At 33.2% G+C, this 11,084-nt stretch overlaps 2 protein-coding genes across 2 annotated transcripts; both read left to right on the top strand.

Moving 5' to 3' along the window:
- Positions 1-943: 943 nt before the first annotated feature.
- Positions 944-3,433, top strand: LOC9298864 (rho-N domain-containing protein 1, chloroplastic). Its single transcript, XM_002862742.2, has 2 exons — positions 944-1,062; positions 2,112-3,433. The coding sequence occupies exons 1-2, from the start codon at positions 1,017-1,019 to the stop codon at positions 3,317-3,319; spliced, it is 1,254 nt and encodes a 417-aa protein (XP_002862788.1). The 5' UTR covers positions 944-1,016; the 3' UTR covers positions 3,320-3,433.
- Positions 3,434-7,409: 3,976 nt separating this feature from the next.
- LOC9298863 (protein LIGHT-DEPENDENT SHORT HYPOCOTYLS 3) lies at positions 7,410-8,457 on the top strand. Its single transcript, XM_021017077.1, has one exon. The coding sequence runs from the start codon at positions 7,632-7,634 to the stop codon at positions 8,289-8,291; it is 660 nt and encodes a 219-aa protein (XP_020872736.1). The 5' UTR covers positions 7,410-7,631; the 3' UTR covers positions 8,292-8,457.
- Positions 8,458-11,084: the final 2,627 nt, after the last annotated feature.

The raw sequence follows: 11,084 nt of genomic DNA, 5'->3' as shown, positions 1-11,084 counted from the left end.
TTCGAAACAGGTAAAACAAAACTCTTTCTTGTCTCTTAAATTTGCATTTCGATGAGCTTTTTTGTTTCTTACTCTAATATAATTCCTTTGATCAGTCACACTGCAATGGGACAAGATTCTCCAATCCTGGCCGTAGAATTGGACGTGGACGAGATGGCTAAAAACCACAAGGCATAAAGAGACGCACTTTTTGTTCTCGTCTTTGTTTATCAACAAAGCTGAAATTGCCTTCTTTGATTGAGATTTGAGAAAACAATAAAATCATTACAACAATGATACTAAACATCCTAAATTTTACAGTCCAAAACTATGTTTGAAACCAGTTTGTTTGTAGACTGAAATGTATTCATGCACCAAATCTTGATGGAATGAAAAGTTTTGTTGTTCGTAAATTATGAGACTGCCCAAAAAAACTAAAATTTGTAGGTATTTTTTCGGAAAAAGAAAGAAAAAATGGTGGTTCAGGTGAGAACGAACCAGCAGGCCATAGTGGATCTGGGCGACGCCGAACTGTGGTCCGTCCACTGCTGTAAGCGGGAAGTAGTCGCTGCTCTGTGAAACCAGCCTCACGCATTACCCTCCGACTATAGAATCCGCCGAAGCCAAGCCTTCGCTCGACCCACACGGATTACTCACAGCTTGGACTGGGCAGCTCAGAAACTTGCCAACACCAGATCCGACCCCGTGGACTCGAACCACTGTTCCACCACCTTGATGTCCCCACTCGGGTCACAAGCTCTCGTTACTTAGCTCGACGATACAATGTGGTATTCTTCCGATATATAAACAAACGCAAAATAGTTTGAGTTTCCGATGTGGGACAAAAGACTTTCATTAGTTTTGAATTATGAATTTTCTTGGGCTTTGTTTTGGCCCATTATAGACTGATGAAAGGCCCGATAGTGTTTTTATAGAGCTCTAAAAAATGAAGAGACACATTTGAGATAGGAGAAGGGGAAAGCAAATGCAAGAAGAAGAAGAAGAAGAAGAAGCTAAACCTCTCTCTGCATCTGTAAATGGCGTTTTCAGGAACTTTGCAACTGACTTCTGACTACGTTCCTGGTAAATTCTTATTCTTTCTTTCTCTTATAATCAGAATTGTGTTGTTAGTATCTCTGTTCTTCTTCTTCATCGGATAATTTATATGAACGGGTACTGATTCTTCAGTTGTTTATGCTTCTTCTACTGAAACGAGAAACGTTTGCAGAAAATGTGTGTATTGAAAAGAAGAAAAACAAATCTCTCGTTTTTCATATTGAGTATTATTTGGATAAGCTCTTGTTCAATGTTTTTGAATAGTTTTCTAGGTTTTCTCTTGTCGGCTTTTTTTTTTTTTGGAATGTCCACCACTCGTTCGATGAAATGTCTCTGTGAAGTTGGTAATTGGTAGACGTTGGTTTATTCGTTTTTCACGGTGTTGTTTACTCGCCTCTATGGATAACTAAATTGCATTTGTTTTTTTGTCAAAAAAATCAGCCCAATAAAAAAAATTGTGTTGCTTGTGCTAAATTTTAGAACTCATTTTCTACATTGCAAATAACAGAAGGATTTTTAGCCGCCAAGATGATGTTAGGTAGTGTGATATGCGTAGTATCTAATATCAAAGTTCTAATCTTTAGAATAATTTGCTTTGTTAGGCTGGTTACTTATGTGACATTTGATTAATATCTAAGGAAATGTTGGGAATTTGATTGAATATATGTGTATGCCCTGGAGATGATTGGGAAGCTATTTCGGTGTAGGACTTACTTGATTTTCTTTAATTCACACGTAATTCCCTAGCATTGACTCGATGAATTAAAGTTTTGATGTATGTTAAAAGTTGGATCCGATGTACAGAATGCTGTTTGCTTTAGTTCATCACATTATTTTGCTGATCAACATGTACAAAATGTAACCTTAAGGGTTCAGATTCAATTTTGCATCGCGTCATTACGAAGTGAAAAGATTTTATACTTATTAATTTAGTAAAGCTTCAATATAGTTGTTTTGTATCAAAATGTTCAAATCTCTTTATTGTCTGGTATCTGTTTCAGATTATACTATGAAGACATTAGTTATATATGTATCGGTTTGGCTTACTCTTTATGGTATTGATTTGCTAAATGTAGGTTATGGAGCTTCAGATAGCAGGAGCTTCTCTAAATCTGCTGTTTCAAGAAGAACTCTCGCCGTATTGCCTTGCTCTTCCTGTCGAATTAACAAACTATGCATTGAGAATGGACATCTAAAATCTGCTACTAACAAAACTTCCTTTGTGTGCCGAGCAAGTTCTTCAGGCCATAGGAGAAATAATCCTGATTTCTCAAGAAACAATAAGCATGGTTTCCGAGGCAGAAACAGGCGAAACGAAGATAGGGATGGTTTAGTAGATGGTGGTCTCGAAGATGACATTTTGTCCTCCAAAAACGGTCCTATACTCTCTTTATCCAGTTCCCCAAAATTCCAGGCTACTTCATCACCTGGACCAAAAGAGAAAGAGATAGTGGAGCTTTTCAGGAAAGTCCAAGCTCAGCTCCGGGCTCGAGCTGCTGCTAAGAAAGAAGAAAAGAAGACTGAAGAAGCTTCTAAAGGACAAGGGGGAAAAGATAGCGAGACAGTGGACTCCCTTCTTAAGTTACTGAGGAAGCACTCAGGAGAACAAAGCAAGAAACAAGTTAGCAATTTTAATTCTGAAAAGCAGCTACAAAGAGATGATGATGCTTCAGAAAGACAAGATCACAGTTCCAATCGTTTTGATTCGCAAAACAAAGATCATAATGCAACACCCTTTACCAGGCCAGCATCAAGCTTCAGACGCAATTCGCCTGTACCAAGACATAAATCCCAAGCCAGTTATTCTAGTGAGGCCATTTTTGATCAAGCTTCAAGTTACAGTGTGACTTGGACCCAGAAAAAGGATCAAGTAGAGTCGCATGATGAACCTGAATACGAGCCTGAGCCTGAGTCTGCAGCTGAGTCTGATGAACCTGAGCCTGAGTCTGCAGCTGAGTATGATGAACCTGAACCTGAGGCTGAGTATGAATCTGAATCTGAACCAGGACTTGCTATTCTAGATTCAGTGTCAGAGCTAAAACCAGAATCGTTTTACCAAGAGGAGGATGAAGATGAAGAGGAGGATCATGACGCCGTTGTAGATGAGTTATCAGATGATGACGAGTCTCTCGATATCGAGGAAGAAACTGCGAAAGACGAAGATTTGAGTGCACTGAAGTTTGTAGAACTTAGAGCCATAGCAAAAACAAGAGGACTTAAAGTGATTTCAAAGATAAAGAAAGCTGATCTACTGAATTTATTGGGTAGTAATAATAAATCATGATGATCAGATTTAACATGAATCAGATTGAACATTGCTTTAGTTTTTGATACAGCTAATGAATCTCCAAATATTTGTTTCATTCATAATCTTCATGCATTATGACATATTATTTAATTTTTGAGTTTTCTCTTCTGCATTTAAAAGCAAAATTAAAAGAAACAAAATTCTTCTTTTATGTGTATGATATTGCAAGTAACTATCCTCATTTAGTATGCAGATTTTTCTTCACTTTTTTTGGTTAGTAGATTTGTCTTCTGGACTTTTACTACAAGCATAATCAACTCGTTTAGTGGGTAATTTAAAATCATAATTGAACTAATCATTTTAGGTTTCTTAAAAATCAAAAGAAATTGGAAAAGGGTTTAACTTTTTTAAGATAAAGACAGGAGAGGACTAGAGAAAAGAAGATAAAGAAATGTGGAAGCGTTTTGTACCGTTCCCTGCCCGTCTGCCCGAACTTCCATTTTATGTTTATGCCCTGAATCCTGATTATAGTAATTAGTGAACTTCTAGATTTCACCAAATCTCTCATAAATACTTTTACTAAATTAAAGTTTTGGTGCGTCGTAATTAAGCAGAATGGTTAACAAAGAGAATGGTACTTGATCTGTTTCACAAAGAATGTCATTTTACTATTTTTCACACAAATTAAAAAAAAAGTAAATAAATGTCATTTCTACCCCTTATTAATACACTAGATAATACTTTCTCTATAATTAATACGCTAAAATAGTAGGGATAAAAAAAAAATTAGTCTTAAAAACTGCATTGAAAACATAAAAAGACACTCTTTATGAAACAAAATTAAAACTTTAAAACAATACTTTTTGTGAAACGGAAGGAGTATTTGTTATCTTATTTGAGCGTGATATTAGAGATGGAATCCACTATCATCAATAAATTAGACTACCATTAGCTACGTAAACTAGTCGGTCATTCTCCTTCAAAAATCGTATACTTCCATTTGAATCAATGTTACAATGTTATTATGAACTTGTTGTATAAAATGTTTTCATATATCCAAGGGAATTGAAAATTAATGTGGCATTAAATTGAGTGCATGTTTCTCTAGAAACAAAACTCAAAAGTGACACGAGGTCGGTGTAAATTTGTTTGTGTGTTGTGAAATTAAAGTTACTGTCCTCATTTAGTAATGTGACATTGACTGATGTCAGGTCCCATCTCTAGTTTTTGTCCTTTTTTTATTTTTTATTTGGAGCCTATTGCCACTCTCAGTACATTCAAAAGTATTTTTGTTTAATTATTCTCTTTCTTTTTTTTTTTTTTTTGTTCATACCCTTCATGTACCTCGAAGTGCGCTAATTACCTGAAATATTAAAATACATGTGAAATATTCTATCAAACATATGTATATTGAAAGAAATTTTTTTTAAGAGATTCATAGAATACTTATTAATTTATAGGTTTTATACAAAACATAAATAAAACTATTATTGTAGAGCAAATTGGTAAATTTGAATACCCTAAAATTTACGCCTGATCAAGTTTTCGAAAGAAGGAACGGACAGAACGACATAATTGTCGCAAATGCCTGGAATTTCCTGTTAATAAAGAGATGGATAAAAGAGATGGCTTTAAAGATTTTTAACGCTCAAAAAAAAAAGGAAGATTTTTAACGCTCTCAAGTCTCTCAACACATGAAAATTGTGTAGGTGCACGCAAAACATTGACGCCCTCAACGTATTGAGATTTGAGAATATAGATAGGTGATGGTACTTACTAATTAGTTTAATAATAGTTTTATAACTCCCAAGTTCGTAAGGCAAATGTTGAGAGTACACTGGTAACTTAAAAATTCGTTGATATTTACAAAAGCAATGTTACGAAGTTCGAGTCACTGCTAGTACCTAGCTAATTGCAATATGTGTCGTGTTCAATGATAAACAGTTGACGAAAGTTAGTGTTTTATGATAGTATAATGTTTAGAAATGATGTAGTACATAACTCTATTTAGGGGGTTTCTGTAAACGAGGTTTGATTTTGTAGTTTAATTAGTATGACCTAGCCAGATATTTTGTCCTTTTGTGATGAAATTTGTGGAGCAACTCGAAAATGTTAACCTAATGGCAGCGAGGTCATTTACATTTTCTATGTACTAATTAAATGTAAACTAATTTTATTTAGCATAACTCGGATTTGAGAACAAAAATTCAATCTCGTAAAAAAGACATACGCTCAACCAAATGAACTCTCTATATACTTCATACTAATATTATTAATATTAAATGTCATAGTTTTTGATATATACTTCATATTAATGTTGAATATCAGTATTCACTAGCTAGTGTCGATATATAGTTCGCCTTCGTACTTCGTACTACTGCATGTCACTCAATTGAAAAAATCTTTAAAGTTCTGAGTGAGTTTGAACACCTACACCATAGAAAAAATTGAAATATACATTTAAGTTATTATGATCTCCAGTTCAAGAATTATGAACATAGATCCAATTTTTTATTTTTTTTCAGTTCAATATTTTTTTTTGATCCAAAATGTTTTGGTTAATAGAAAAGATAGAATTTCCTCCCACGAAATTACGTAGAAGTGAAAAAACGAAAGATTAAGCTAATATCATTGACTCATTCTTTTTTAAAGTGACTGATTAATGGGTTTAGTCGTTTAGATAAATCATAAATGTAATTACTTGAATCGGACAAAAAATAGGTAGCCCAGACGTATGTGGTCTAGTGGTAAGGGAGAACTGGAGATAGGTTGAAAGGAACTAACCCAAGTTCAATCCACTGTGTAAACAAAAATTATATATGTGTGGCAAGTCTGGGTTTGGATCCAAACAGTTTACCTGGTAGTCAGTAACAGACGATCTGGCTACCCCCTAGCATTAGTCAAAAAACATTCTAAACTTGGAACAGACAGTGTAGTGGCCATTCGGGGAGAAATTCACTCTGAAGCACTTCGGTGCGTTTCTATCGGAGTTAATCGGATCAGCCGATAGGGTTTGTAAAAAAAAAAAAAAGTAAATATACTGAAAGGGAAGACAAACCTGTGGTCTATTATTATCTTTCCTCTTGGCTCAATATTTTTTACCATTTTCAGGCAACACGGTCTAAATAGTTTGTTTTTTTGTCGGACAAAATAAAAATATTATAGATAAAAAGATCTTTTGTACAATGGTCCGAAGAAAAGCCCTTCTCAGAATCTCATATATGTCCAAGGGAGAAGAATTGAGGGCTATTTTTGTAAAATAACTAGGAACTGTCAATCAGTTCTACAGTAGAGATAGAAAATATTTTTCCATCTTTTTCAAACTTTTGGCTGCCTTTGTCCACACCTAAATGCCTAACTCCTTTTCTTTTTTTTTTCTAGCGACAGAAATTTATTTCATTGAAAAAATAGCGAGAGAAGAAGAGTAAGAAGACATCCAAACTTACAAGTCTTTATCAATAATGAAGCCAAAGATTAAAAGAAAAGTATACGTTCATTTATTTATTTCTTATAAAACCTACAATCATTTTTCTCCCAAATCCACCAATTAAGTGACGAGAGTATGTAAGATAGATACACACGCTAAAGCGACGATACTAATCCGATACTCCAAGAGTTACAAGATAGTTGGAATTTACAATGAATTTATATATATAGCGGAAGCAATATAACAATTCAACTTAGAGAAACTAAAATATGATGGACGTCAATGAACGATTGTTTGTTTGAGGATTTTTCAAATAAAACGAGCGAGAGTCAGAAGCTATAATTTTAAATATCTCAAAACAATTGTTAGTAAACCCTATAAATAAACCTTATTTATAAGAAAATCTAAAAACCCAACGTAATTTAAATAGTAGTATAATGTATACCTATTAAAAAAAATTGATACGTATAATAGTTGTATATTTTATCAAAAAAAAAAAAGAGTTTAATATAGTTGTGTAAAAACCTTTTCAGGAACGTTCGTTTAGTATTGTCCCAAAAAGGCTATTTAGTTCATCCAACATTAACTTCGAAATAGTGCGTTAGAAAACACAAAACTCGGTTATATGAAATGGAGACAAAACAAACAATGGATACAAAGAGTAAAAGATATGAAAACTATAGTCCAGTTATCTCAAGTAATATAAAAAACAAAACAAAGGGAAAAAATCCCGAAGGTTTATAAGATTTTTTCTAATTATAATAATGTTATCAATAAATCAATTAATACGCAAAATATATATCTGCACAAAGTAAGCTTATATCTCCCAACCGCACAAACAAAATTTCAGCTCCTCCATATCCATCAAGAAAGATCAAGAATCAAGAACAAGAACTAATCTATATCATCGATCCATTAAAAATGGATATGATTCCCCAATTGATGGAAGGCTCTTCAGCTTACGGAGGTGTCACAAACCTCAACATCATCTCAGACAACTCCTCTTCCGTCACCGGAGCCACCGCAGGTGAAGCAACACAACCACCGTCTTCTTCCTCCTCACCATCGGTGAACTCAAGCCGTTACGAGAACCAGAAGAGGAGAGACTGGAACACGTTCGGGCAGTACTTAAGGAACCATCGGCCACCGCTTTCTCTTTCCCGATGCAGTGGAGCTCACGTGCTCGAGTTCCTCCGTTACTTGGACCAGTTCGGTAAAACAAAAGTTCACACGAACGTTTGTCACTTCTACGGCCATCCTAATCCTCCGGCACCGTGTCCTTGTCCTCTCCGACAAGCTTGGGGAAGTCTTGACGCTCTCATCGGTCGTCTTCGAGCTGCCTTTGAAGAAAACGGAGGCAAGCCTGAGACGAATCCTTTTGGAGCTCGTGCCGTTAGGCTTTATCTAAGGGAAGTTAGAGATATGCAGAGCAAAGCTAGAGGTGTTAGCTACGAGAAGAAGAAGCGAAAGCGTCCTCTTCCTCCGTCGTCGGCTTCTTCTTCCTCCGCCGTAGCTAGCCATCAGCAATTTCAAATGCTACCGAGTACTAGTTCTACTACTCAATTAAAGTTTGAGAAGTAAGTAATTATATAATTAAGAGAAATGAAATATTTTATGTAATCTAAAATGTGAATGGGTCTCTTTCTTATATGTTGATTTTAATTTTAGGTTATGTGGTTCAGTTTTAGAAGAACTAAAGGTTCTTTTGTTACTAGTGTATGTTGGGAAAGGAAGGTAGGGTTTTCAATTTTTATTTATATCTAATAAAAGAGAAATTCACATGTATAAATGTGTGTATATATACAAATATAGATATGAGTACCTATGTATGTATCATCACTATCATCATCATAGTTATATTGGTCTTCTTTTTTTCTAAAACAGAGAGGTCTTATGTTTACTTTAAATCGATTTATGGAGTATGATGATGATACTAGAAGCTAGAATAGTATTATTGATTTTCTTCTTTTGATGCAAAACAGTGGTCGTTTTCTAAAAGTGACAGTGAACTAACAGTGGTCTTATAGTAGTTGACAGTGATTGCACTATCTATTTTAAATTCATGAAAATTTTCCATGTTCCAAATTCCCCCAAAAATTTACTGAATTCGTTCCCACTCACTAATATTCACATGCATACGTGGCATGCTTCATGTAAATATGCTGTCGTAGTTTTGTTTCTTCTCCAAATTCATTTTGTTGTTCATGTTTAAGTTGGTTTCATATGTTTACTTGTGAGTAATATGTTCTCTTACAGCATTATTATAAAAAGAAATCAAATTTAGTTCTGTAAATTCTCCACTTTTATGTTTCTTAGAACATACTTTTTACTCAAGAAGAACAATGTGCGTGTCTCGGCTTTTGCATTCTAGATTTTGTGGATATGGTGATTCATGATTGACACTGTTGTAATAATTATGGCAATTCTATGTTATATAGATTTTGTGCCACTAAGTATGTCATTCCAATAGCCAATTATAGGGACGAGATATTTAACTCATTGTTATAACTACGGTTCTCACTATATATATATATGACATGACACCCTTGTGAAGGAGGAAAGACTAATTTTATGTGATGTCTAATGATCTTATATTCTTAATTACATACCATATTAAAAAATATAATTTATTGTTGGTGAATGACCTACTTATATTTCTGCACAAATACTAGATATACATAATGTTCAAAAGACCATGACATTAGTATAGTAATTTATACTATTATTATCAATATTTTATATCATCATTGTTTACCACATGTTATTAACAATAAAGAAAAAAAACTCTTCAAAGTTATCAACTCAATGCTGTAAAAAAAAAAAAAATCAACTCAATTGATTATGGAGTTAAGTTGCCTAATAAGGAAAGATTGCCTCATGATTTCTAGCTGCAAATTTTTTTTTTTTTTGAATGAATCCAAGCATTAATATGTAAAACTGTGTCTTTAGATCTTTAAAATGACAAATCTAAAAATTTTAAGGTAAATAACAAAATGAACAAATGCTATTTGAAGAAAAAGGACTTTATCCTAAATAAATTCTGCTAGCTGCAATTCTGAAACATGATGATGGAATTAATCTCTAGTAGTTGTCGATTTGATGTCAACTCTTTCTAATAATAGCAATGCGGCATGATTTTGATTAGTAATGGTAATCCTACGAATAGCGGAATTATAAATAATAAAATGATTCCGTATATCTTAACCAAATTTTATTTTATTTTTGTTAGGCTAGTCTAATGACGATACATAGAACATGTTTTTCAAAAATCGAATGTCTATGTTTGCTTATGATCTTGTTCTTCCATTATGCAAGTTGCACCGTTATTTTCATTTGTTAGTTGTGTTGTCAATTAAACTTATTAATAAATAAGGTGATCATAATCATATCTTGAGATAAATATTTGTAAATTGTGAAAATAATAGAATCTCTTAATATTTTGTAGTTGTGGCTGCTAAAGTGATGTATTTTTGCTATAGAGAGAGAAAGAAAACATATCATTTTTTCAGTAAATATTTTTGCTGGTTTATTTTTTTTGTAATGGGGTATCTGATTTTTTGGAGAGTCATTTTCATAAAATAAATGAACTTATTTAATATTTTAAATAAAACTAAATTTGAAAACGACAAATACAACTTGGAAAAGTTTTGATTGGACATATTTTTATCTCATTGGTTATAAGTTTTAATTAATATGATAGTTAAGATAGCGTCACAACAATAGGTCCGGCGAATGAAACAATCTTTGTCAAATTTGATAATCAAACAACATATGTTATAACATTTTTTTAGTACCTTAAACTTAGACCATATATGTGATACTTTTGCTATCTTGATATCCTCATTTTGTGTACAGAAACGAAACACTAAAATCTCTTTTAAAATAATACTTATCTTGGTTCATTGTGTAGTGTTGCATCATTCATGAGTGTGTTAAGAGGTAGAGCCAGAGTTCTGTCTCTCACTTGTCTTGTCTCTGTAAGTTGTTTCTCGCAGAGCACTCAAAGACCCCAACCCTTCAACTTTTATTGAGTCTTGTCCATTTCTGAATTTCCTTCCACATATTGTAAAATTCATTTCACAAGATAAAACAATTCTGTAGTTCTACATTTCAATTCGCCTAAAGTTTTGAAACCCAAAGTTTAAGGATGAATTGAAAATGACTGGAGTGTTTTATCTCTTATATACGAGATTATTTCTTTTATATCTTTCAATTATACTGTACTTTTCTATGTGAAAATCCTAACATGTATTTTATATTAAAAATTGATTTGACTCCTTTAACTTTTCAAATATATAATATTAAATTTCATGAATTTTCATGTTTACAAACAAATATTTTGAATTGTCATCTGAATGTTAATTGGAAAAAATA

This window comes from Arabidopsis lyrata (assembly GCF_000004255.2).
Source record: "Arabidopsis lyrata subsp. lyrata unplaced genomic scaffold ARALYscaffold_163, whole genome shotgun sequence".
Taxonomy (NCBI): Eukaryota; Viridiplantae; Streptophyta; class Magnoliopsida; order Brassicales; family Brassicaceae; genus Arabidopsis; species Arabidopsis lyrata.
Note: the sequence above shows the minus strand (reverse complement) of the source record. Positions and strands in the feature narration are given on the sequence as shown.

Excerpts from the sequence above, each read along its gene's own strand:
- LOC9298864 (XM_002862742.2), top strand. The coding sequence starts at position 1,017 with ATGGCGTTTTCAGGAACTTTGCAACTGACTTCTGACTACGTTCCTG. Across the intron at positions 1,063-2,111 it reads GACTTCTGACTACGTTCCTG|GTTATGGAGCTTCAGATAGC; the intron begins GTAAATTCTTAT and ends TGCTAAATGTAG.
- LOC9298863 (XM_021017077.1), top strand. The coding sequence starts at position 7,632 with ATGGATATGATTCCCCAATTGATGGAAGGCTCTTCAGCTTACGGAGGT.